Source organism: Triturus cristatus, chromosome 4_2 (genome assembly GCF_964204655.1).
Source record: "Triturus cristatus chromosome 4_2, aTriCri1.1, whole genome shotgun sequence".
Lineage (NCBI taxonomy): Eukaryota > Metazoa > Chordata > Amphibia > Caudata > Salamandridae > Triturus > Triturus cristatus.
In genome coordinates this window covers 409,310,267-409,336,069 of record NC_140586.1, presented here as the reverse complement: position 1 = coordinate 409,336,069, position 25,803 = coordinate 409,310,267, and the positions used below count along the sequence as shown (strand labels likewise).

At 43.5% G+C, this 25,803-nt stretch overlaps 1 protein-coding gene across 2 annotated transcripts in view; it reads left to right on the top strand.

Moving 5' to 3' along the window:
- The window catches only part of PLPPR5 (phospholipid phosphatase related 5), a 1,037,368-nt gene that overhangs the window by 684,302 nt on the left and 327,263 nt on the right, over positions 1–25,803 (top strand). For both annotated transcript variants that reach the window (XM_085601860.1, XM_085601859.1), the window contains exon 3: positions 5,244–5,376. In XM_085601860.1, the coding sequence (XP_085457986.1) occupies positions 5,244–5,376 (133 nt within the window). The remainder of the gene's footprint in view (positions 1–5,243; positions 5,377–25,803) is intronic.

Below are 25,803 nucleotides of genomic sequence, written 5' to 3'. Positions count from 1 at the left end.
TATGTTGGCCTGCTGCCTTCTGCTTCTTGCCTGGGAGTGAGAAGGACTGGGCCTGCTATTTACATCCTTGAACTCAAATTCCCCAAGGGTTTGTATGATTGCCTCCTGTTCTGAAGTCCTAGGGACATCAAAGACTTTGCAACAGCACCTGGACTCTGCCATCTGTGAGCCCTACCCTGCCACAAGTTGTCAATCCGGTCCTGGGCCCTTGGAAGTGGGTTTTAGGTGCTCTGCCTCTGAGGTCCTCATCAGAACTGCCATGAAGCAATGCGAATCCAGGAAAAGTCTTGCTGTATAGTTGCCAGCCTCACCGGCATCAATACTTAGTGGCACAAAGCCCTGCAGCGCCTCGCCACAAAACTGGCAGTTCATTGTAACCGACGCACAGCAACACCAAGCACTGCAAAGCCTCACCGCACAGCTCCCTGGGATCGACACAAAGAAATACCAAGCCCCACAAAGTCACACTGTGCAGCTCCCTTGCACCCAAATGAAGTGACGCCAAGCTCCGCAATGCCTCGCCACACAGCTTCTCAGAACTGATGCCGGATGAAGCCAAACCTCGCAAAGCAACACCGGTCAAACCGCGCACTAGGATTTAGGGCACTGTGTTCAGCGGGCCCAAGTGAGTCCCTGTAGCCAGGTGACGCAGTCAGCCTAAAATTGTAACTTTGTCCCAGTCCAGTGTGACCAGATAACCACAGTTGGCGCTAAGCACTTTTATGCTCTATTTTCACCTAAATCTTTAAAATTGCTTATCTTGACTTCGATTTGTTGCATTTTAGTCTTTTTGGTCTTGTTTTTAGTCAGATAAATATTCTCTATTTTTCTAAACTGGGGTGGGGTCTTTTTATGGTGTTTTCAATGTGTTACTGTAAGTTGCACAAATACTTTACACATTGCTTCTTACATTAAGCCTGACTGTTCCGTACTAAGCCACCAGGGGGTGAGCGCAGGTTAATTTAGGTTGAGGTTCTGACTTAGCCTGACTAGAATTGTGATTCCCATTTGGATAGGATGCATACTGCCAACTAGGGACCTAATTTCAAAACAGTAATGTTTAGCTTTGTTTATAGCACCTAAAGGTATTGTGAACAAATTCATAGCTAAATACTAATTATGGTTATGAATTAAAACAGATAAACCACTGAAATTCTAAAGTTGTGGTTTGGATCGAATTTCATAATTTTAACAACAGCGATAGAAACCATACCTTGCACTTGTTCAAAACTCAGCAGAGTCACAACATATTGACAGGTGGATTAACAGTAAAGGTAGAAAACACACTCTGGCAAGTAAGCGCACACCTGCTTTTCTTTTTTGGAAAAAATATGGAATGAGAATTTATGCGGAATGTTTAAATTGTGTGAGAATTTGAAGTATGTTAAAGAGTTAAAGACTTTGAATTTTGGGCACTTAAATATCAGAAAGATGCACTTAAATACCAGAAAGCGTGAGATGGCAAAGGTAGGTCAGGAATATCAGGCAGTGCAGTATTCCAACTGTAAATATTTACCAAACTGTTAAAAAAATATATATATGTTAGTTATATTAGATGGCAAGCTAATGTTGGAACCACAAGTCTCTGTTGCATTCATGAACTGCCTTTTTTAATGGACATGGTCAAAAAAGGCATCCATTTTCAAAGCAACATTAATTTCCTGCTGAGATTGCTGTGCTGTGCTTACACTGGCCTCAAATGTAAATTAATTGCAATTCCTGAGAGCACAGAAACTGGAGTAATAATAATTTGGAATTTATATAAAAAGACATTACGTCTCTTTCAGTTGAATTCTTGGCTGTTGAAGTACTGTGTTAGACAGATTACATCAGTGTTTTAAATCTCCTTCTATGGGTTCTTGTGCTATGCATATGCAGCAAATCAAATCAAAAAAGTCATCTATAGAAAAGCAAGCATAAAACAAGTCAGCTTTTTGTTTTTTTCATTATTTTTAGAAACTGAATTATTAATTTGGAAAGGGGGTACCCATGGTAACGTAATTAACAAAACCTGGTACAGTTTTAACACAGTTCTTTTAGCAACTCTGCTCAAACAGTGACAGCTAAGGCACAAACGGTAAGCAATGCACCCAGAGAAATGTGTGTTATTTTCAATTAGTACCAATGATATTAAGGTAAAGAAACAACATAATAACATTGCCAAATCAAAATAAGCAAAGAGACACAACATCAAATTCATGTCAGGGGAATAGAAGATATGCATTTTAAGGCAAAAGTCAACAAGAAAATACAAAGCCTCAATGAAGGCTCACAGTGGACCTGGGCCTATGTGTGATTTCAGGCAAACTCAAGTGCAGTAGGAGTAGGGTAATTCAGGTGGGTAATACTAGTCAAAGATTTTTTCTTGTGACTTTGTCTAATGTTTGGAATACAAAGTCTTCTTGAGGGGAAAGGGGCAAATCTGAAGCTGGCAAGAGTCACTCAAAGTTTGATACACCTTTGTCAAGCTCCAGCTAAAGTAATTGATTTTGGTGCCAAAAGGTCCAAGCAGGGCAAGGCTGGATTTATGAGCCACTGAGATGGCAGAGTTAATCATATTTAGGGGTTCCTCAAAATCTACCAGCAGAGCAAGGCTGGAAGAAGCTGTAGGTGGGCAGGGCTTCATGATTACGGAAGAGTACGGATGCCTTTGCCATAAGGTCTAGCGATCCAGTTTTTAGTGGGAGAAAAAGATTTTAGTGGGACCAACCTGTTTTGATCACCAATAATGTGTTGTACCTGAAGAAACCTTAGCACCTTTTCCACATCCTCCAGAGTGGAAAAAATGACTAAGGTCCACTTTTCTTCAACTGCTGGAAAAGTTACTCCGGTTGATACCTGTAGCCCTCTGGTCCATAGGGCAGGCTTATAGGTAACTGGTCTCTCTCCACCTAGGGATCCCCTGGGCTCCAGCTCTCAGGGCTCAGTTTGGCTTTCTTGGAGTGAAGAGTCCTGCTTTTTGTGGCTCTGTAGCAGGAAGTCAATCCCAAACAACTTTGGGAGCGGTTATAGTCCCTGGGTGCCATTCGAAATCAGGAGTATTTGATTCTCCTTCCTACAGCAGCTGCGAACAGTCCTCCCAGGTCCTCAAATGTTGTGAGGAGGCGGTGGTGATGTGTCAGCCTCATTTTGTACACAAGTCAGTGATTGGAGGATTCCCTACATTTAATGCTGAATATTTATCACAGTATCTCCTGCTTTTTCAGTGCTTCCTCTGTTGGATTTTAGCGGGTCTTCCCAACAACTACTAACCAAGAAGGCTCCTGTCAAGCTCCACCTGAAGGAGATCTTACCTTTACCCTGGCCACTTCTTTGTGGAGATGAGATGTCTTCCCATCTGTAAGGACTGATTTTCTCTCCTGTTAGGGATTCAGCCAGAAAAACTAGGGTGGCTTTTGGAACTAATGGTAGCAGTTCTTCATTTTGGGGTCGAAGTCAATTACGAACTGTGAATGCTGCCCTGTGTTTCATCAGCTGTTCCTGTCCCTCATCTAGATATCTAATCCCTGGTAGGTGGACACTTGCTGATCTAAACCCTGCCTTCCTGAAGCCAGAGGCCAAGTCGCTTTTCCAGGATCGGAGCGCTTATCGAGCCAGCCAAGGATGTGTATTGTGTCTCTGGAGTAAGGCTTAGAGGCAAACTGATGCATACCTTGTTTACTCTCAACCACCTGTACCACCACAAAGCACACTTTCTTAAAGTTACTCCCAACTAAAATTTGGACACACAATACTTTCACAATGAATTACATTTTTGAGTCTGAACGCGAAAAATAACGTCTAATCATCTTCCTAGCATTTTCCATGGCGAGTTACAGACACATGTTTTTATTCACATCAAAGCCTGTTCATGGAAAATACAGCTTTATCTACACCAAGGAAACAATTTAGAAAATATTCATCGTGAGGGCATATGTTTCCAAATAGCTTGATCTCCACTTTCATATATATCAAGCACTATGCCCTTTGGGCTTAAAAGGCACACTTTAGAGTTGACTTAGTTGTATATGAAAATATTTTTACAAGGCAATGAAACTTTGTTTTGTCATGAGTCATTGCTTTTAAAATGAATCCTACCCAGAGCACAATAGTTCTTACCTGATATTTTTGTTCATAGTTTTGGGTGGTGTTAATACAGTCTTCAGCCATTAGTGATATTTAACTTTCACGACACTGGACATTTCTTCTACCTTCCATCATGGCCTTAAAGGAAAGTTAAATAAGCCAATTGGGTGAAACCAACGTACAGTACATGTTTTAGAGGGAAATCATGTATTGTGCCACTGTTGGGCAGTCACATAGCACAGAGAGTTCTATGTGACAGGAGGAAGGGCTGGCCACAACAAAAATAATCAGCATCTCTTTCAGTGCCCTATATCATGACCATGCCTTAAAATAATGCCACTATATTTAAAATCTACAGATGTAAAGACTACAATACACCTATCCGGGGGCACTTTTTTTGGCTATAGTGGAGGTGAGTAAGTCGTGTATGTTGACTACCACCATCCCCCTGCCCCCAGAGAACAGTCGTCTGTTGGCCGTCAAATCCCCCCCCCCCGGAATTGACCACCCAACGGCCGGCACCCCCACACCCCTCTTATCTGCACCGGGTGGCAAACTTAGGGGCCACCCCGGGTAGCAGTAGGTCTAGCTACGCCACTGAGATCAGAGGAGGATAATTGGTAGTATCTTTGTTACAACAAATACTTTAAGGTACTAACTGCTATTAACAGACCTTCTGCAGTGAGTGTTAAAAGCTAGCAGCGTCTTGGGGAGGTGAAAAAGAAATGTATTTAGCAGCCCCGAAAGAATGCTGAGATTGTCAGTGAATCCTCAAGTGTAAAGGGCCCATCCTGTGACTTGTGCTATAACACATGTCAAATCCCGAGGTGATAGACAAAATCAAACAAAGCAACATGTTAGAATGTTAGAGATGAGAGGTCGTGTACAGAGATCAGTTTTTTTCTGTACACTGGATGGGCGCTTTAAATTTCTGTTCATCATCTATTCCTGCAAGAAAATCTGGAGCCTTAGTTCATTGAAAGGCTTGTCTAGATATTCAGGATTGTCACGTGATTTTTCCAACTGATTACATAAGCACATGAAAGTTCTACTCATTGTGTGCTTCTTGGAGCAAATAGATACAACTGTTATGTTGATAACATTTAAAACAAGCCGTTTTGTTTGCATTTTTGACCGCCAAATGCTCACCTTGCTCTCTCTTTCCTTCCCTTCAACAGATCATCGTTGGAGAGACTGTGGTGTTTTGCTTACAAGTTGCCACGAGAGACTTCGAGAACCAGGAGAAGACGATCCTAACGGGAGACTGCTGCTACATAAACCCACTGGTGCGCAGAACTGTCCGATTTCTTGGTACGATCCCGTTACACAGCTTCATTCTTGCAGCGACTGCACCTCAGTCCGTCAAATTGCGTGTCTGACGTCACAAACTGGTATCACATTGATGGTGTTCCTTGTACATTAAGAAAAGAGTCCCGTGTGTTGTTGTATATCACAGAAACGTCTACACAAAAGTCCCGAGCGGCTTTATATTTAGCGTTGTCGCTCTCCTTGCGTAGCAATGTGTTCTAAAATAGTCCTATTTCTAATCCAAAACACAATTAAATCTGAGTGTAACATCTGTAAGGGGTTTGGCAAATCGAAATCTCTCTCTAAAGCATTGTGTTGCATTGATACCTGCCAACAATGGAGAATTGAGTAACTGAACTGAATGAAGGCAATGGAACTGATGAACATAGATTGTTGTGGAATCGAGGTTCCATTCTAGGCCTGGGCCAAAATTCTGTTCCGCTCGCGAAAATTGCGATAACTTGACATTTTCGCGTTCCACGGAGAGCGCGAAAATGTCAAAATTTCTACAATCCGCATTTTACCGTAAATTTTTTGCTTGCTCGCGCTGTAAAATAATACATTCTCGCGTGCACGCGATCGTCTTACCTGAATCCTCGCCGACAAGTTTTCCCGATCCGGTGGCGTTCTCCACGAGATGTTGGATTGTTGGTAGCCATTTGCGCTGTCTCGCGACAGTTCGCGCCGCCAGTAACGTCATTCATCGCGCGATCACGTCTTTCTTCTCGCGATCATGCACTGCGAGGCACGTGAAAACAAGATGGCCGCGTCCGTGAGCAACCGCATGGGTAAGTTGGCGAGCCGCGACCACGCAGAAAATACCGCGAATGGGCGGGGAAAAAACTTCCGCATGTTCACGATATTTCCGCGTGTTTGCGGAGATTTTTAGCATTTTCGCGATAATTTGCGAAAGTGAATTTTGCAAATTCCGCCCACCCCTATTCCATTCAGTGAGCTCATTATCGCATCGTGTGGGTCTTTCCCCTGCAACATTTTAACCAGGCAAAACCTGGGGTGCTGATAATATCCAGCATTCTGGGTCTCGCACCTCGGTTGTGGCACAGGCCTTCGTATCACTGCATTCCCAGTTTGGAGACGCACACACTAAACACTTCTCTTCCTAGCATTTATCAGCATAATAAAGAGGCCTGGGAAGTCAGAGACTACCAGAGGCCACCAAATACACATCTTTGCTTGCCGAAAAACAACCATTCCACGGGGCTCTGGCTACTAAGTAGAACTCCTTACAACTGAGTTGCCAAACAGAGGTCGCTCTAGCTGCCTTAAGGGGCCATATAAAAACGCAACTATATCATCATTTCCTTAACTCAGGCCTACCCGACTGAAAAATCGAAAATTGATTATTTCCGCTACTGCACTTTGAACCTGTGGCAGATTAAGGAATATGTGAACAGCTGTACGTGCTATCGGTTAACTTTTCCATTGATACTTGCCTGATTATTTTGACTGCGATCTAGTGATGCCATCTTCATCTATACCTACTGTTTATTTTTGCTTATCTAGAAAGGGCTTGTGCATAATCAGTGAGGGCTACCTGCCATGTTCTATGTAATATGAAAATCATTGTTTTTATCTATACCTTATGTAATGTCTTGCCACAATCCCCAGTTCTATACAGAATCCTGTCTTCTTTGGTGGCCAGGGTAAAGTGAGTCAAGGTTAACCCCATGTTGAGCCTGCATATTAATTATCATGTGTATATTTGGAGCAGGCTTCTCCAACCAGTAGCTCGTGAGGTACAGGTAGCTCACCGGCTTCCTGTAAGTAGCTCTCCTATGTGTTGCCTAGCCTACAACATTAGAAACATTTTCTAGTTATTTTTTTATTTGCTGATAGAGGCCTGAATCACCCCATAAGGGTATCTCCGCGCTAGGACCGCCTAAGTGAGCTAACGACGGACAATCAGAACAGTGAGGTTTTCAACAATTTTCTGAATGCCAGGTAATCCGTGCATTGACGCATGTGAATGGGGAGTTCATTCCAGTAGTGTGGGGCCAGATGGTAAAAGGCTTTACCACCTAGGCGGGTGTTTTTTAAAGCGCGGGACTTGGATCAGAGCTTTAGTTCCGGAGCGGAGCGGTCTGGAGGGAACATACTTAACACATTTATCATTTAGGTAGCTGGGGCCTAGGCTGTTTACTGCTTTGTATGCCATACAGCAGATCTTAAATTTGATCCTCTTCTGTATTGGCAACCAGTGTTGTTTTTGAAGCAAAGGGAGTGAAGCGGTTCTTGGGGGGGCATTGGTCACCAGTCGGGCCACGGTGTTCTGAACTACATGGAGTTTGTTTAAGGAACTTTCATTGGCTGAAATCAGCAGCGCATTACAGTAGTCCAGGCGGCTTAAGATTAGAGCATGGATCAAGGTTTTCCTGGTTGATAGTGGCAAGAAGGGGAAGACTCTTCTGAGTAGGCTGAGGTTATGGAAACATGCTCCCACGGTGGAAGAGGCATGATCTCCCAATGTGAGTTTGTGGTCCAACCGAACTCCAAGGTTTTTTACCACCTGTTTGAGACATGGGGTAGGACCTAATTCATCTGGCCACCAGCTTGGGGACCAATACACTGTGGCTTCGCCAAATAGCATTATCTCCGACTCAGCTGCATTAAGTTGGAGAAAATTGACTTTCATCCACTCCGCTATGGTCTTCATTCCTTCTGCAAAGGTGTTCTGAATGTTGGAGTTGGATTTGTCAAATGAGAGGAGTAGTTGGGTGTCATCAGCGTAGGATATGGGGATAAATCTCAACTTCATCAATAGTCTCGCCAAGGGAGTAACTTAAATGTTAAACAAAGTGGGGCTCAGGCATGAGCCCTGTGGTACTCCCTTGGTCACCCTGGTAGTCTGTAAGTAGAATGGCCTAGGTTAACGGTCTGAGTTCCATCGGACAGAAAGTTGGACAACCATTTCAATGCATTTCCTGTAATGCCTAAGTCTCCCAATCTTCTAAGTAGAGTCTGGTGGGAGACGTCTTACTCGTTTAGACGCTGAGGCCCTGCTTCGGACTAATCCCGATACATGGTGATTGACGAGCCGATTTCAAGTTCTGATTGTTTTTCAAACATTGCGGATTACTCACCGCTGGATGCCTTTCCCTTACTTAACGAATTGATCCAATTGATGGCTGATTTTGAAGCATAACCCGGATACCTTAAATTGTTCCTGTTGGCCTCATTAGTTTTGGTGTCCTTTATAGATACTTGAAGATCCCCCTCTAAATGTGACGGACCATATTTATTTGTTCCACATTTTCCTGCAATTAACATTGAGGTGGTGATTTACCACGGACACAGGTATTTTAAAATATTGCAATAACCATAGTCCTGATGATGACCTCAACGCAAGGAGGTTGAAACGTCGTCGACTAGACAGCATTATTTACGGCTAACTACAGGGTCCTGTGAGACCTTCATGATTATGTGTAAATTATCCATTGTATATAACTCTCCTCGACCTTGAATTTATTTGAATCATTTTACCGTACCTTGTTGTCACCCTCACACTTATGTCACTGCGCCGTTCACTTTTTCACTTCACTGTCAGTGCACATGTGTTAGTTATGGTTATTTTGAATTGTATATACCAATTGTGTATCTAATTATTAAATCTGTTCCCTTTCTATCCTTTGATCTCTCTTGTCTTCCCTTCCCTTGATTGAATTGTGTATCGATTGGTCCTCTTATTCATTTTCCCTGTTGAGACATTGTTGTTTGTTACTACATATACCCACGGTGGAAGAGGCATGATCTCCCAATGTGAGTTTGTGGTCCAACCGAACTCCAAGGTTTTTTACCACCTGTTTGAGACATGGGGTAGGACCTAATTCATCTGGCCACCAGCTTGGGGACCAATACACTGTGGCTTCGCCCAATAGCATTATCTCCGACTCAGCTGCATTAAGTTGGAGAAAATTGACTTTCATCCACTCCGCTATGGTCTTCATTCCTTCTGCAAAGGTGTTCTGAATGTTGGAGTTGGATTTGTCAAATGAGAGGAGTAGTTGGGTGTCATCAGCGTAGGATATGGGGATAAATCTCAACTTCATCAATAGTCTCGCCAAGGGAGTAACTTAAATGTTAAACAAAGTGGGGCTCAGGCATGAGCCCTGTGGTACTCCCTTGGTCACCCTGGTAGTCTGTAAGTAGAATGGCCTAGGTTAACGGTCTGAGTTCCATCGGACAGAAAGTTGGACAACCATTTCAATGCATTTCCTGTAATGCCTAAGTCTCCCAATCTTCTAAGTAGAGTCTGGTGGGAGATAGTATCAAATACCGTGGAAAGGTCAAGCAGCACCAAAAGCACTGCTTGACCATTATCCAGCAACATCCTGATGTTGACCATGACTGCCACCAGTGCGGATTCTGTGCTATATCTGGGATGGAATCCCGATTGGGAGGGGTCCAGGCAATTAGTGGATTCAGTGAAGTCTGAAAGGTGTTTATTAATGTGTTTTTCCAAAATGTTGGTGTGAAGGGGAAGAAGAGAAATGGGCCGATAATTAGTTACGTCTTCCGTGGAGATTTTAGGATTCCTTCTAATTGGGAACATCTGTGCAGCTTTCCAATCCAGGGGGAGGGTGCCTTCCTTCATGGAGCTGTTTAGAATAGAGCAAATGGGGCCGGCTAGTTGTTTGGACAGAGTAGCGCCTACTTTAGCAGGAATGAGGTCCAGTGGGGACCCTGATTTAGAGCAACTTAATAGAGCTTCTGTCTCCTCTATCGTGAGTAACGGGAAGTTCTCTAACATGTAAGAGATGGGAAAGGCTGGTGGGAGATCAAGCTTGGGGTCAGTCTGAGGGCCTTTCGTTGAGGTGATTTTATTATAAATCATCTCAATTTTCTTGGTTAGATGGCTAGCTATATTGTTGCACAATGTTTGAAATGGGGCAGATACAATGTCGCAGGCTTTAGGGTTTGTGAATGTCTTTAGGATCTGATAGAGAATTTTCTGAGAGCTCCCTGCTTGTTCAAGTGAGGTTGCGATGTGTGCTTTTCATGCGTTTTTCTAATTATTGTGGTATTGAGTTAATGCATACTTAAATTTTTCCTTATCTGTAAGGTCATGTGAGCACCGCCACTGGCAGAATACCACAGTGCCTGGCGTCGTTTTATGTTCGTGGGGCATTGTCTCAAAGGAGGTAGGCTGTCCATGGTGGATAATAGGCTGGCATTGGAGGAGGCTAGGCGTTTTTCTACATTTTCCGAATCAGAATGTTGAGGTGGGCAAAAGGCGGCTTGAAAAAGTGAAGGCGTTAGTTTGTACCAGTGTCTGTAGTTTTCTTAGGGTAATATTTGGGGACAATCTGTGCTTTGGGGCAATTGGTACGGAACTCGACCATAGAGTGGTCCGACCATGTCAAGGGGAGCGTAGCTCCATAAGATATATTGGGGGAGTTTGTTCATATTACATCCAAATTATGTCCAGCTTGATGGGTAGGGGCTTTATTTATTATGGTTAGATTGAGTGCAGACAGTTCTGTCAGAAGAGACAACGCCTCTGGGTTGTCTAGGTTTTCGCTGTGTACCTCAAAATCTCCAAGGAGTAGAAAATTCATGGCTGATATGACATGTGGAGCAATGAGGTCCATAAGCTGTGTAGTGGAGGTGGATAGCGGTCCCGGCGGGCGATATACTAGAGCTCCTTTCCAGCTAAGACTTTGGTGTAAGTTCATTTTAAATACCAGTATTTCCAGCTGGTCGTTCCATACTTGGTCTAGAATGGAGAATGTGATGGGGTCTTTGTAAATTATGGCTATTCCTCCTCCTGTCCTGTGTGGTCTGTCTAGTTTTTGTATGTGGTAGCCATCTGGGAGTGCCACTGCGATTGCTGGGTTGGAGTGTAACTTAGTCCAGGTTTCTGTCAAGAACCCTATATTAGGGTTAGTGGAGGACAGCAGGTCCCATATATTAACTGCATCTTTTGGCAGAGACCTTACATTGGCCAGAAAGCAGTTACAGCCTTCACTATTATCTGTCCTAGGAGGGCGCATACTGTCAATGGGATAGTGATCAGATCTAATGACCTGCTCGGTGGCTATATTGACTCTCTGAGGCTGAGATTGTATGCTTTGGAATTTACAGCTGCTGCATGAGAATAGTCCCATTACTTCTGTGGGTGTGGAGCATGCCTTTTTTACTGTCCCTCTGTTTGAATAGCCGTTATTAATCGTAACCAGCTCTTGACTAGTGTAGGTGTGAGAAGTCCTCACCTTATTAGTTAATTTTTGGCAAAACCGGCAGGGGTTCCTGCTCCTGGCGACGTCCAGGCACGGATGGGCGCAGACAGGCTTGCCTTAGGTGCGCCAGCGGCGCGTCCGCTGCGCGTCTGTCCAGGCATTTGTTTTTATAGAGAGGTAAGCTAGACTGATAACCTTCCATCTGGTTTCGGTGGGAAGTGGTCGAGCCTCACTTCTGGTCTATGGCATCTCCCTCCAAACAAACGAAAAAATCCGTGCTGGACTGGGGAGGACGCCGATTCAAAGTGCAAGAGGTGAGCTAATTAGAAATAAGTGTGGAAGTATAAAATAGTTGTGCTAATACGGTGAGTATAAAACATCAGAATAATGATGTGAGAGCCCTTTCCCAGGTGCTCTACTAGTGCAGTTAATCAGCTAAGCTCTGTGAAATTTTAAAAACAAGATAGGAAATTTTAAAAGGAGCCCTTTCCCAAGCTCTCCACAGTTGTGTGCACTGTTGCAATACAAATCACCTTAGAAGCCTTAAGCGTGTCCGCTGCGCGTCTGTCCAGGCATGTGTTTTTATAGAGAGGTAAGCTAGACTGCTAACCTCCCGTCTGGTTTCGGTGGGAAGTGGTCACGCCTCACTACCGGTCTATAGAAGCTTCCCAGTTGAATGAAAATATTTCTGCCAAAAGTGAAAAAAAGTATGTAATTGAGATGAAAATGTGTATATTTTCAGATCTCATAAACTGATGTTTGGAGAAAAATAGTATTACCCACATAGAGGCATTCCACATTGGCAGGCCTTTTTTACATTACTGCTGGCAAACATTCCCAAAGTGCTGAGGTGATCACTACTGGTAATCTTGCATTTGGTGGCCACTAAAGTGATCTTGTCTAATGTCACAATTACAACTCTAACACTGTTGATAGCCCATGGTGAATTTAATTGAACAAAAGTAAGTCTTACTACAGAAAAGGTTGGAGGCCCTTGATTTAGAGCATGGACAGGTGTTTACTGTGGGACCTACTTTGTTGGCACTCTCACTTGAAGATGGCATGTGATGATGAGCTATATTTACTTTCAGGTTTAAACCAATTGCTGGTGTGCAGTTCAGCAGGTGTGAATGTGGATGTAAAGTTTTTTCTTTCTCTGAGAGTCTCTATACTGTGAGTTTATAAGAGAACCAGTATCTTAATTCTTTGTCATGAGACTCTCTCAAAACCCTCTGCTAGCAGTGTGCTCTAGCTAAGGACACTTCTAGTCTACTCCAAGAGCCCATGATGTTGTAGGATGTCCATGCGCATGTTTAACAGGGGAATACATTTAAGGGAACCATAAGTGAGGACTCAAACACACTGGAAATTATGGCTCCCCTCGCTTCTTGGGAGAAAGAAACCAATTAGATTTACAGTATCAGCCATAAGACATTTCTTCATTGATTTAGATGTCTGGACACTTGGGGCCAGATGTACAAAGCATGTTTGTCATTGCAAACTAGCCAATTCGCAGAATTGGGACATTTGTGACCAGAAAAATGTCTTCATATTTACAAAATGCAAAATGAGATACATCCACTGGTAATTACTCTTAGCTGCATCCCAGTCATCATTATTTTGCACACCATTGCACCTCTGTTTGGACACAGCTAAATGCTAACCAGTCTTGAACCTTCTCCAATGGGAACAGTCCAGCCTGAATTGCCGAGCCAGGTCATCCCTGAAGCTGAACATCACAAGGATTGGTTTCACCCTTGTTATGGGCTCGATAGAGGATATAGCTTCGTTCCAATGGTACAGTGTGCATGGGACACACTACTTCTGATAAGACATGATTTTTTTTACTCCATTCTTTGGACATTGCCAAGTACCATTTAAACACCAGTGAATCATTCAGTATATCAGAAATAAAAACTCTTAGCAGGCTTATGGGGTGCTGAAAACCTAACAATTTAGAGATGGAACTAAGTTACGTAGACACTCAATCCTATATAATGGGAAATGACAAATAAAGAGGTGTATGTATGACCTCTTAAGAATGGCACACCGGATCATCAATATCTGCATTACTAAAGAAAATCATCCAGGCCTATGACTATGGTGCTACAGTATCAAACCTTGCTGCTTGTTATTCATAAGGGTGCATTGATGAAACAGCTCCTAGCAGGGAACCCACACATCAAACTGTAAAAGTTAGACTTTGCAGATTAGGCTGTTGCTAGTGGACTCCAGAGCAGAATGCACAAATGAAAACGATGCAGCTATTATGTACTCAATGAGGCTAAGGTACAGTGATGACCACAAGAAATATAGTTAAAGGCTGCAACTGCAGGCTTCTGAGCCCATGGGTGGACTAATGCTTCTTTCTCAGGTGAAGCTATAAAACCAGAGTCCTTAGTAGTTGCAGAGAACAGAGGACATGTGGTATGGGCTGATTACTTAGCTGAACTCGCACTTGCCCCGGTCATTATTTATGACACGATCCCACCTCTAAGACAGAAAACAACAGAATTTGCTTAAAAACAGCCAACCCACCTAACTGGGTGCCAAAAAGAGGATTACATTCCTAGTGTTTTCATGTCAACCAAACACAGATGAGTACGGAGTGATAAAGATTACTGGAAAGTAATTGGGTTATTTCCTGCAGGTCACTCGTCCTTGTCTTTGTCATTACATATGCAAAAACCCAAAGTAACTGTAGACTTTGTCAAAACAGAAACCATCAACAAATGGAGGCATAGCAGAGATAACACACCAGCACCAAAATGTATGAATCTATTTTGCAGTCCCTGAAGTCTGTCATGACAAACAAAAGTATGAGGTGTTGCCCATGTAGCATCTCTACAAATGTCAGAAAGTAGAACACAAAAAAAGTCTGCCGAGAAAGTTGCCAAACACCTACTTGACCTACCCTGAATACTCACTGATACAGGAATGCCGGCCAAATAATAATCTAAGTAAAAACGGAAATTGACTGGGGCAAGAAAAGGTCCAGCATACATGGCCCAACTCATGAATCACTAAGAGAATATATGTAGTTCCTATTGAAGGGTGTATGTTTCCCAGGGTATTGAAAGAGGGGAAGTGATCCTTTAGGAGCAAGGGCCTTCACACAAGGGGTGTCTTGCCTCATCATCGGGCAGCTCCTTGTTGGGCCGGCGCTGCAATGTCCAAAGGGCCCTGCAGAGGGGTTCTTTGCACGAGTCCTTTTCTTTTGCCAATGTGGAGCATGGGGATGTGGTGCAGTGTGTGAGGTTGCGGTGAGTAGATAGGAAAAAGTGTTGTAAAAATAACTATAGGAACCCAAAAAGAATATTTTATTAATTGGAGTCCTTTGTTATAATAAAAAATGTGGATTCTTGGTGAGAGATGGATATAGTGGTCCCAACAAGCAGAGCCACACACACATACACTTATGCAAGTCATTATCACCAGATATGTTAAAATAATATGTATTTGTCTTTTATTAATTTAATTTGTAGTTTGTGGTTGTCAGACTTTTGAGGTAATAGGATGGGAAGTATTTTTAATCTATTTTTCAAATTTTCATTTATATGATTTTTCAAAATGATTTTAGGTAAGGATTTATACGTTAATTTTGTGTTTTCCGCTTTCATTTATATAATGGCAAAAATATTTTTAATATGTTTGGGAAAATAATTTTTTATGTGTATGTATGTGTATGTATTTCATAAACATATTTCTAATTTATTTTGTGTTAATTTTGGATTCAGAAAATTATAGCTGAGCACTCTAAAGTTAAATATTTTCTCTACTGTTGCTCTGGGAGCAGCTCTGAACCCTCCAAAATCCCACACTTTCACTACTGTTGCTTAAGATGCAGAAGGGAAACAGGATCTAAACCCTCCTAAGTCAAGCACCTTCCCTACTATTGCTTAAATTGGAGTGGGAATAGTAAATCTGACCCCCCAAAAACCCCAACACGTTCCTCACTCTTGCTTATGATAGAGTGGTAAAAGTAAATCTGACCCCTCCAAAGTCGAACATTTTCCCTACTGTTGGTTTGACTGGAGGGAATGTGACCCCTCTTAGTCAAATTTCTTTATCAGATTTTTGTAAAAACTGTTTTAATATATATAATTTACATTTTTCAAGTTTTTTATTTAGCAGTAATATGTTTTATTATTTAATGTTTTATTTTAATGTTGTTATTGTATATTTGTTTTTGGTATCTTGTGACTGTAAAAATATTGATTTTTTCTTAACATTTTCATATATTTACTCGAAAATATTCATTTTATGTTTTAATAACATGTTCATATTTAGCAGTTATTTTAAATTATATATTTGTAAGATATCATTTTAAAATATTTTTTAATTATATAACTATATATTTTTAAAATATATTATTTTAGAAGTTAATCCATGTTGTAAAGTTAAAATAATATGTAATATTTAAAATTAGATATGCTTATCCAATCTTTAATGTTATTGTGATCTTCTATATTTTGGTTGTAGATATTTTACAGTTTACAAACAAGGGGACTGATTCACAAAGTGCACTTTCGAGTAAGTTTACTACTTTTTGGTGTTCAAAAACTGCCCTTTTGTAGATACTTACACTTTTGTGGTAGCTTACACTTCTGTGGTAAGTCCAGCACTAAACACAGCTAGCCACTCTTACTGCAACCTCCATTATTTTCTATGGGAGGGTGTTGCAGTACCAATGATTGGCCAAGTATAGTGCTGGACTTAATATAGCCTTATAGCCCACCGTGGTAGGCTATACCGGCCATTAAAGGCCCGCTCCAGCGTTAAAGGCCAGAGCCGAAGATGAGGGACTTTCACAAGGGAGGGGGACTTCAATGGCCGGTATAGCCTAACTACGAAGGGCTATAAGGCTATTATAACATTCTGCCACTAGAGGGCAGATTGTTCTAACGAATAAAAACAAAGTCCTCTCAGAGCCCCAGGGGGTTTAAACCCCCTTGGGCTCCGAGATGCCTTTGATCACAGCACCAGCTGTGAACAAAAACAATGTGAAATTTTGCTCTGCGGGCTTTTACCAGCCATAGAAGCATGGAGCACTCCATTACATGCAATGGAGTGCTGCGCATTCCAATCTAATATTGTTTTTTATGTAGGGACTTACACTTGGAGTTGGTGAATACTGAAAAGTAGTAAACTTACTGAATAGTGTAAACCTACTAAAAAGTGTAAACTACGACTGTGCACATTATGTAAAGTTAAATCTCGTGTCCTCGATATTTTTTGGGTGATATTTTTTTGGGCAATATTTTTATCCCCAATAATTCTTCATACAACCTCCAGATGATTAAGACTTTCTTTGTAAGAAAAGGATACTTCTTGAGATCTAAAGCAAGAGCAAGGACTACCTCTTGATTTCTCTGGAAAGGAAGGGTGTAGACATACATACTGCTTCCTCCTCTGAAAAGGGAGAAAACAAGTATATCTATAAAATCATCTAGTTCCCCAACACTACTAGATGAAGCAACTGGCACCAAAAAAGCTTTTGACTCAGTGAAAAATGTACCTCCAATAAATTCATAGGCAAAAAAAAGATGAGAATAACACTTTCCAATTCAATGTAAGGTACCAAGAATAGACCAAAGGCTTAACTTCAGGTCTTCATAAACACAACTCCTAAATAGCGTTGATACCATGGACCCATCTTTTTGCAAAGAACCTCAGTGCCCCCTAAAAGCTCCAATGGCTACCTAGTGAGACTTAAGAGTTGAAAGGGAAAGTTTGAGATTTAAAACTTCCACAGACATCTCAGGAATTCCTCACTGCAGAGGTACGAAATTATAAGAAGAACACCCTATTTGAAGGATTTGCAAAGCCTAGCATAAGACCTGAGGGAGGAATGTTTTCAGGAGTTCTCGATAGCTTCTGCTAACTGGGGATGCAGCCCTTCTGTTGACATACCCTCCTTTAAGAATTTTGTTTTACATCAATAAGTCTAATGTGTGATTAAATAGACATCCTCCTCCTCTACCCCATCAGAAGCCATAGAGGAGGAGTAAAGGATGGAACTCTCCATGGCTGTTCTTTTGCTAGCATTTCAGAAGGGGGAAGAAAGACCTCCTGGCCCTTAAAGGAATCAACAGTATAATTTCCCTTTCTTCCCGCTGTAACTTGGGTAATGTCTGGAAATTAAAGAAAAGTAGCAAGTATACACAATATTTGGAGGCCAAACTACTGAAAAAGGGTACACTACCCAAGTATTCTCTATATGACTCGTAGAGCAGAAGAGGTAAACGTGATCACCAGACTTGGCCCCCAAGAGATCTATTTTTGGAGTCTCAGTCCTCCTTCAACTAATTTGCAAGGTTCAGGGGCCAGATCATGAGTGGATGGAAACTTACTGCTCAAGGCTTCAGAGTATTGTCTACCACAAGACATGAACTGTTTTAACATCAGGTAAAGTTGTGCCCAACAACTCAGAAAATTTAACACTATCCTAGAGAACTGGTCCTCATACCCCACTCATGACTGATGTGAGAAACCGTCAGCATATTGTATGTTCTGAAAACAACATGGTAATTCAAAATGAATCTCTTCAATAGTTTGAAGGCCAGTTGGAGTAGTGATGACTCTCCATGGCAGACTGCCCCCATCAGTCTATATTTCAGTGTTGGCCTGCACCCCAGAAAATTATCACCAATTGTTTTAACCTTTAGGGAGACTAGAATTCATGGAAAATCTCTGCTGATAATTCCCTGATTGACTGGGATACTGGAATCAAGACTTCATGTTTTTCGTTACTGAGGTTGCAGAAGCCATTTCTGTGGTTTAACAGTAAACAAAGATGCTGCAGAGCCAATGACACTGTAAAAAAGCAGAAAGCAATGTGACTGTGCACTTTCAACCAGAACCTTGACGGTCCTGGGGAAATTTCGTGCAGAGTTAATATTCACTGATGACTCTTGTTTCCTTTTAACTCTAAGAAAAGGACCATGTTTAAATTTGTTCTGAACCATGCCTCAATAAAGGTTCTCCCCAGAGAAATAATCATCTGGCATGGTGGCTCATTAAGATGACATCTTTGTTTCTTCAGACAGTTGCAGACTGCTTTCAAACCTCGCCTTCATAGCAGCATGAAGACGTCTATCATAAAGTTATAGAAAAACTGACCAGCTTTGCAGAATTATAGAACAACTGACCAGCCTTGCAGAAGTTAAGCCACCCAGGTTTCTACCACCTTTGTAAATACCCTGGGTGCCAACCTAACCAAATCCTGGGTGCCAACCTAAGGCTAAAACGAAGTACCAGAAACTGGTAGTAATTCCCCTGGACACTGAATGTCAGGTATTGCTCATGAGACTTTGCAATTGGAGTCAGCATCTCTCAGATATAAAGTGACTGTATAGTCTGCTACTGGAATATGCAGGATATTTTTCTATCCTTTCAAGTTACACCTGCACCAGCAGAGTGTGGAGCTGACAAAAAGCACTCTTCCTCCCTTGAGAGGCTCCTCTTTTAAATTTGAAATTCCTGTGCTTGATATTTCAGGCTGATTGACCACCCAATGCCTCTCCCCTCCTAGCTGACTTCTAGAGGTTATCTCTTTGCACCAAGACTTTATTCAGTTCTCTAGAACCACGTTGGTTCAGGCCCTTCTTGGATCCCTTACCGGTGCCATCGCTACTTTGCCTGGACCCATGACTGTTCCACCCGCCCGTACAAGCCCTGCTAGCCCTACGACCCATTCCAGACGTTCTCATGCACCAGTAATTTCAAATGATACGTGTAATCTCATCCGGATGATAACCTGAAATGAGACCTGCCTCAAACTAATTGTAGCCCTACTGCTCATGTTATGTACCAATTTCAAATACGCCTTTTTTGCTGTCACCCTATCACATGCCACACTTTCGCCGTTCACCCTATCGTGAGCACTATGTGAGCACCTTTTTTTGGTTACACTCACACTGAAGAAAAGTATTGCTGTCTGAAATTAATGTTTTCCCTCTACAAGACCTAATACAGACTGTGATAGTCAATTGTGGTGCCTCTCTCTCTTTGTCTCCTTCCCAATCTCCTCCCAAGCACTAGGATGTGGAGAAAGGAGATCCAAGTGCAAAGAGCGGAGAAAAGGTCCAAGACCTGAGGGATCTTACAGCTATATGATGCGTCCATGTCTCACTTTGTGGCAGGAAAAAAACAGGAGAATTATAGGAATTTAATCCTCTTAAGGGCACCCAACTTGTTGGGCGGGTTTTCATTTTCAGCATATCCTGTTGTTTCCTTTCTCCTTGGAGATATTGGATCACGTCATAAGTAATGAGTGAGACAAGGGACGTAAATATGCTGACATATCGCAACACTGTTGTGTGACCTTGCAATAATTTTCCAATACTTATAAAATGTCATTTACACAGGGCAAGGACCAAGAAAAATAATCATTCTCAAACTAAAATCTCAATAAATTTACAATAAATGTACACTAATATATACATGCAGCAAACTGAAATCCTTTTTATTTGAGTGTTACCGGAGGGAACTATAGGAGTCCCACTGTTTGGTTGCCAGAAAAAGGAAAGGATACATTTCTCCTTAGAATCCCTTTGAAAATCATGAACCGCTTTTGATTTGAATGCCATCAATGAACGATCATTGGCAATAGATCATTGGATATCCAGGGAAGGTGGGCGCCTTGTAGGAGCCTCCCGAAGAGGCTCCCGGTTTAGGGATTACCAGTTCGGTAGTTTATCCCTGAAAAATCACTGCACCGGCCCTCCCTCACCTGCCACAGGACCACACTGCACACCACTACTGAAACATACCGCGGAAGTGGTTCCATACATCTATCTTACCGCGGCTGCTCTGGTCCTATGCTGCCCAGACTCCGGCACCACTCGGCTGATCGCCCGCTCCGTGGCCAATCTGCTGCTGGAAGGCAGATATCCACTGTGACGAGTCGTGGGATTGAACGCTGGGGGTCCCTCCGATCCCGTGCCTGCCGACCTCCTGATGTTCGAAGATCAAGGTCTCCTGGCGCCAGTGGAGACCCCATATGGAGGCGCCATTTGTAAGGTATCTCCCACTGGCCAGAGGAGTTAGGCGACGAGACCCTGCCCGCTACTATTGATCCGCATCCCGGAGGTTCCGACGGAGCGCCGGTGACCTTCTCCTGAAGGGTGGGTCTTCCCCTCCCCCTCGTAGGATCATCGTCTCATCCGACATCAGCTAGGGGGACATTTTCACCAGGTCCATTTGCTACCCGGCACCATTTTGCTGCCCCTGGCACGGATGCCTGCTGCTGTCGTTCCGCATCCCAGAGGACCCGACCTGAGCCCAGGCGGCCAGCACCTGAACGGTGGGTCTTTCCCCTCCACTCCTAGAGGACCAACATCTCACCTCAGGGGGGCAAAACTCTCCGGCACCATTTGCTCTCATCTTTGCTGCCTTCATCCCGCATCCCGGCGGACCCGACTGGAGCCGCCTGATTTCAGCAGGGGGGAATTATTCTCCACCCCCACCTGTTCTCTGGCATCATTCTGCAGTCTCTGGCACTGCGTCGAGAGCCCGGCTGCCCGGCAGTGGTAGCCAGCACCATTGGATTTCCGCCACCACCCAGTGCAACCCTCCTCGCAGCCTCTCTCTCTGCTACTCCTAGACCTGGCCCATTAGCTGACAGCCCGATGTGGGCTTGTTAGGCACTCCTCCACCTTATTTCTCGGAGGACCGACATCTCGTCTGATCTCAGCAAGGGGGCACATTTTACCAGGCCCATCCGCCCTCTGGTACCATTTTGCTACCTCTAGCACTGCTCCCCTCTTTCCACATCCCGGAGGACCTGAAAATAGCCCTGGTGGCCAGCACCGGAACAGTGAACCTTTGAGGATACCTCAGTGACTGTTAAAGTGTGACTACACTGGTGACCGCCATGCCCCTGAGTCGACGTATGTGGGATCTACCCATGTCAGGGATCGTCCATTGTCCACGAGCCCCCATGCACTACAGTAGCACCCAACTGTTCTCTCTTCTCTGCCCAGCACCCCCTATGAGGGCCCTGACTCTGTCTCCAACTGCTGCAGGCTCCAACAGCCACTACATTTGATCCTAGGTGGGCACGAGCAGGGCCTACACAGGGTTCCACAGAGGCCTGGACATGATGTGCCTGACTTTAATATGGCGGCCGCTTCTGCCTTCATTCCCTCGGCAGACTAAAGACAGCTCCAGCTCCTTCTCTGGATTACTCCCACTCCCCCGTTCCTTTTACCTATGCCTCCTAGTGAGGACATGCTCCTCTGCTTCCTGACTTTGCAACTGTAGCCCATGTTTCGATTCTATTCTGCTTTTCTGAACACTGAGACCTGAGCAACATGGCTGATGCTATAGACATAGACAGCTATAGAGGAGATTGTCATGGGTTTCCCCCTTGACCGTCACCCACACAGCCGGACATTGGGCACAGTTTCCTCTTCGTCTCCCTGTATGGCTCCTTCCTCTCCTTTCCTTCGTCTCTCTGCCCTATCTCCCTCCTACCCTTCTTCCTCACCCCCTTACCCTTCTACTCTCCACTTCTCTCGTCTTCTATGCTCTTTCAATGTTTCTAGCAACAGATGTAACTTGTAACCGATGTCACTTTGTAACATTGTGGAACCTCATGTAAAGCGCTCTGATACCTCCGGGTCTAGCCAGCGCTATATAAAACTCAAATAAATAAATAGTAATTGACTTGGTATATAGTCCTGACACCAGATTTACATATCTGTCAAACCTTTTGGGATTGCCATTCCTATAGCTTCACTTGTGACTGTTCATTATAGAGAAAAACACACATTTGTGCTTTAGGGAAATGTGGGATTTTCTAAAGTGTAAAGACTGCCAGGATTTCAGAGATAAACAGCAGATGGTAACAAATGTACTTTGCTTTTGATTAGTCAATCTGCTATTTTTGAAGGGGAAAAACAATACATGAATGAGCTAACATACAGACTTCATGAAATAGCAAAATGAACTGTGAACTTGGAGGAAGAAAATAGAAGCACTGACTGCTTTGCATGCCTGCCCTATGTGTGACTATGACGTGTGTGTCAAATGCTCTCAGGAACCAAATGCTAGTCACAACTACGCTGTTCCTACATTGGCAGTGACTGGTATGGCTGGACTGGGATCGTAAACAGCCCTGGCAATTACATCTGACCGGCCCGAACACTGCTGTTGGGCTGTTGCAAGAGACTGATTTTGCAAAACCGGCCCCCATTAACAAAAATGTCCCCCACCGCTCTAAAATGAGCACCCACCCTTCCGGTCCACCGGGGAAATGCCCGGTGCCCGCTAAGGCCAGTCTGGCCCTAGTGACTGGTCACCGATGACAGGTGGTGATGCTGACATGATATAACCTAGTAAGTTGAGGGGGGCATATTACAGAAGTTCTAAGCACCAGCATGTGCGGCGAGCAGGATGAGAACGACTGTAACAGTCTATTGTTCAGAGTTTCTATCTCTTAGTGGGTATTAAGTAGCAGTGGCAACCTAGGTAGCTCTTATAAGGGAACCAGGGTGACCCACCTCTTAATGGGGAACTTGGGATTTTCAAGTCCTGTTTTGGTAGGGGGGATAGTGGAAGAGTCTTTTGTGTAGGGAAGGGTGAGGTTGGCTGAATGGAAGGAGGACGGTACAATTGGGAGGAGGACCGGAAAAGCTCAGGTGCTGTTGCAGTACGTGGTTCACTGACTTGACATGGTGCATAATTAGATCTTGCAGTGAAGAATATCTTACAAAGGGGGTGCATGCTATATTATGGAATGTGAAAGGGATCTAAATGTAGTAAAACTTTGAGTATGGTCCTAGCTGAATAAGAGGCATGTACTTATTATTATGCTATGGGAGATGCATGTAAGGCCCACAGAACATGGTAAATTGCAGGCAAGGTAAGGAGGTTACATTGTGGTATACTAGCTTTACCTTTTCAACTAAAGGAGTGATCATATAGGTGGCACCTCAGTCCCATTGAATGTGGACACTCCCTTCAAGGGTGTGAATGTTACATATGTGGGGGTGGTGGGTGAACTCTGCAGAGAATTACGCTCTTCGTATTGTGGTAAATTTAAATTACCTGTACTTAATTTATGCGGTAAAGTTCAATAAGGATAACTCAGAATAAATAAGAGGCAGAATCCGTGATATTTGAGGGGTTAAAAGGGGTTTATTCCTTACAAAGGAATTGGTTCGAACCAGGCAATCGGGTTCCGTCACCGCGAAGGTTCGGGAAGGGATCGAGCATACTTTATTGACAGGTTATCATATATATAGTCAATGCATTACAGTAAAGGCAGATGCAGAAGGCGTAACAGTTGAGAGGAGAGATAAGAATACACATACGTAATGAAAAAGGCGTTGTAATAGGCGTGCATAAGGGCGTGTACTAGAAACGTCATTATGAGGATGTCACTGGTGGGTGGATCCATAAGAGAATCCTGCAATGTCAGCAGAAATACATGGCAGAGATGCGCGCACAGCAGCATGACGTGTGATTGACGTGTAACTGGAGGGTGAAGGGGACTCGACATTTAGCCCTACATGAGGAGACAGAAGTCTGGGATGTCAGAACAACCTGATCCCAAATCGTATCTAATATCTTGTGTTTAAGGAACTGTATTATCTGGAAGGAAAGGTCTCTCGGGCAGAGGCTATCCTATACTGACTGCTAGTGCGTGTATAAGCGTCTACGTGTCTACATGAGATGCGAGGGAGCATGGGCCTACCATGGTAACAGGAGCTATGAATTACTTGCACGGAGACAGTAAGGCCGGGCCCTTTGCTCTGCAGCTGAAGGGATGTTTACCTAAACTACTAGACAGGAATGTATTTTTCGAGGAGCGGAGCAGATAACTTGAAGGCTAAATACAGTCTTGGCAGGCAACAGGCCGAGCCGGGCACCGTTAGCCGCGCAGGGAGTAAGACAAAGGTCATGGATACAGATGCAGGTCCAGGCTGGAGCATTCAGAGGCAGAAGGCAGAAAAAGGCTCGATGGCAGAATTCAGGGCCTAACTCGCCATAGCTGAAAAACGTGAAAGGTGCACCATATAAAGATGGTGGCAAGGCATACTTAGGAACGGAATATTTGACCCATTCATGGTGGATCTGAAAGAGGACATGTTAACGTTGGACGCAAATGTATTTGCGTCTTCATAGCTGGAAGTGGAGGGAACATACATGTACTTGTAGCACGTACATGGAGCCGTTGGGGTCTAAGATAGGGGACACAATTGATCATAAAAATTCATATTTCCTCATTCCCTCCTTGTCCCCTACGGACCCTTCATGATATATCGATCCTCATGAATCCATCAATCTGTTCATGTAACATCATTTGCTCTTCTTTCTTCTTACGGGATTTTGAATGAGAACTTGAATGTGGAATACATGATGTGGCACACAGGCCGCAAACCGCTGGCCCACATTGTAGGCACAGGCAGCAACTGAATACTATGAGAAGGGCAATACCTAGGAAGGATAGGACTTTCCATCCCCAGGCTGACAACACACTCCAGAACCAACCGGACCAAGTCCAGGTGCCTGGATTCTGGTGTATCTGACTTGCAATTTTATGAAGACGAGTTATGGCTTTATATACTGATGGCGCGTTTTCTGGAATGAAAACACAGCAACTCGATCCGATGACTCTACAGGCTCCGCCCCTATCGGCCAGGATGACGTCAAGGACAAGACGATTTTGGAGAACAACAATCCGCATCGCAGACTGCTCCTCCGTTAAGTTGCCTAAGGCAGAAGTAGTTTCATTCACTACTGCTTCAAGGGTTCTGGTTAATTTTCGTATCAGTTTACTATTAGAGACAACACCTATGTAGGGAAAGAGACCTTTATTGAAGTCTGTGTATTGTTCCCATGCCGTTTCAGTGTAGTCGACAATCGGGAGATCTCTCTGGGGTCTATTGTGTACTAGATGGGTATTTCTATGATAATCAGGAGGGGCTAGGAAAACAGGTGGCAGAAGGAATGCAATGTAACAGGTACCATCCCAATCTAGAGGTAAACGTATATATGCGGTATGACCACAAATGAAGTAGGAATGACGGGAAGCTCTAAATGTAGACTTGCCTTGATCACTGAATTCGATCACAGTAGTACATTTACTATGACCCAGGTGTACTGAACCATTCTTTCTTGCACATAATTCACCTTTGACTGGTAATACTGACATAGCAGGCAAGACTGGTGCAGCTTCGGATTCAACATTCAGAATCATGAGGTTAAGTGTAAAGTTACCTAA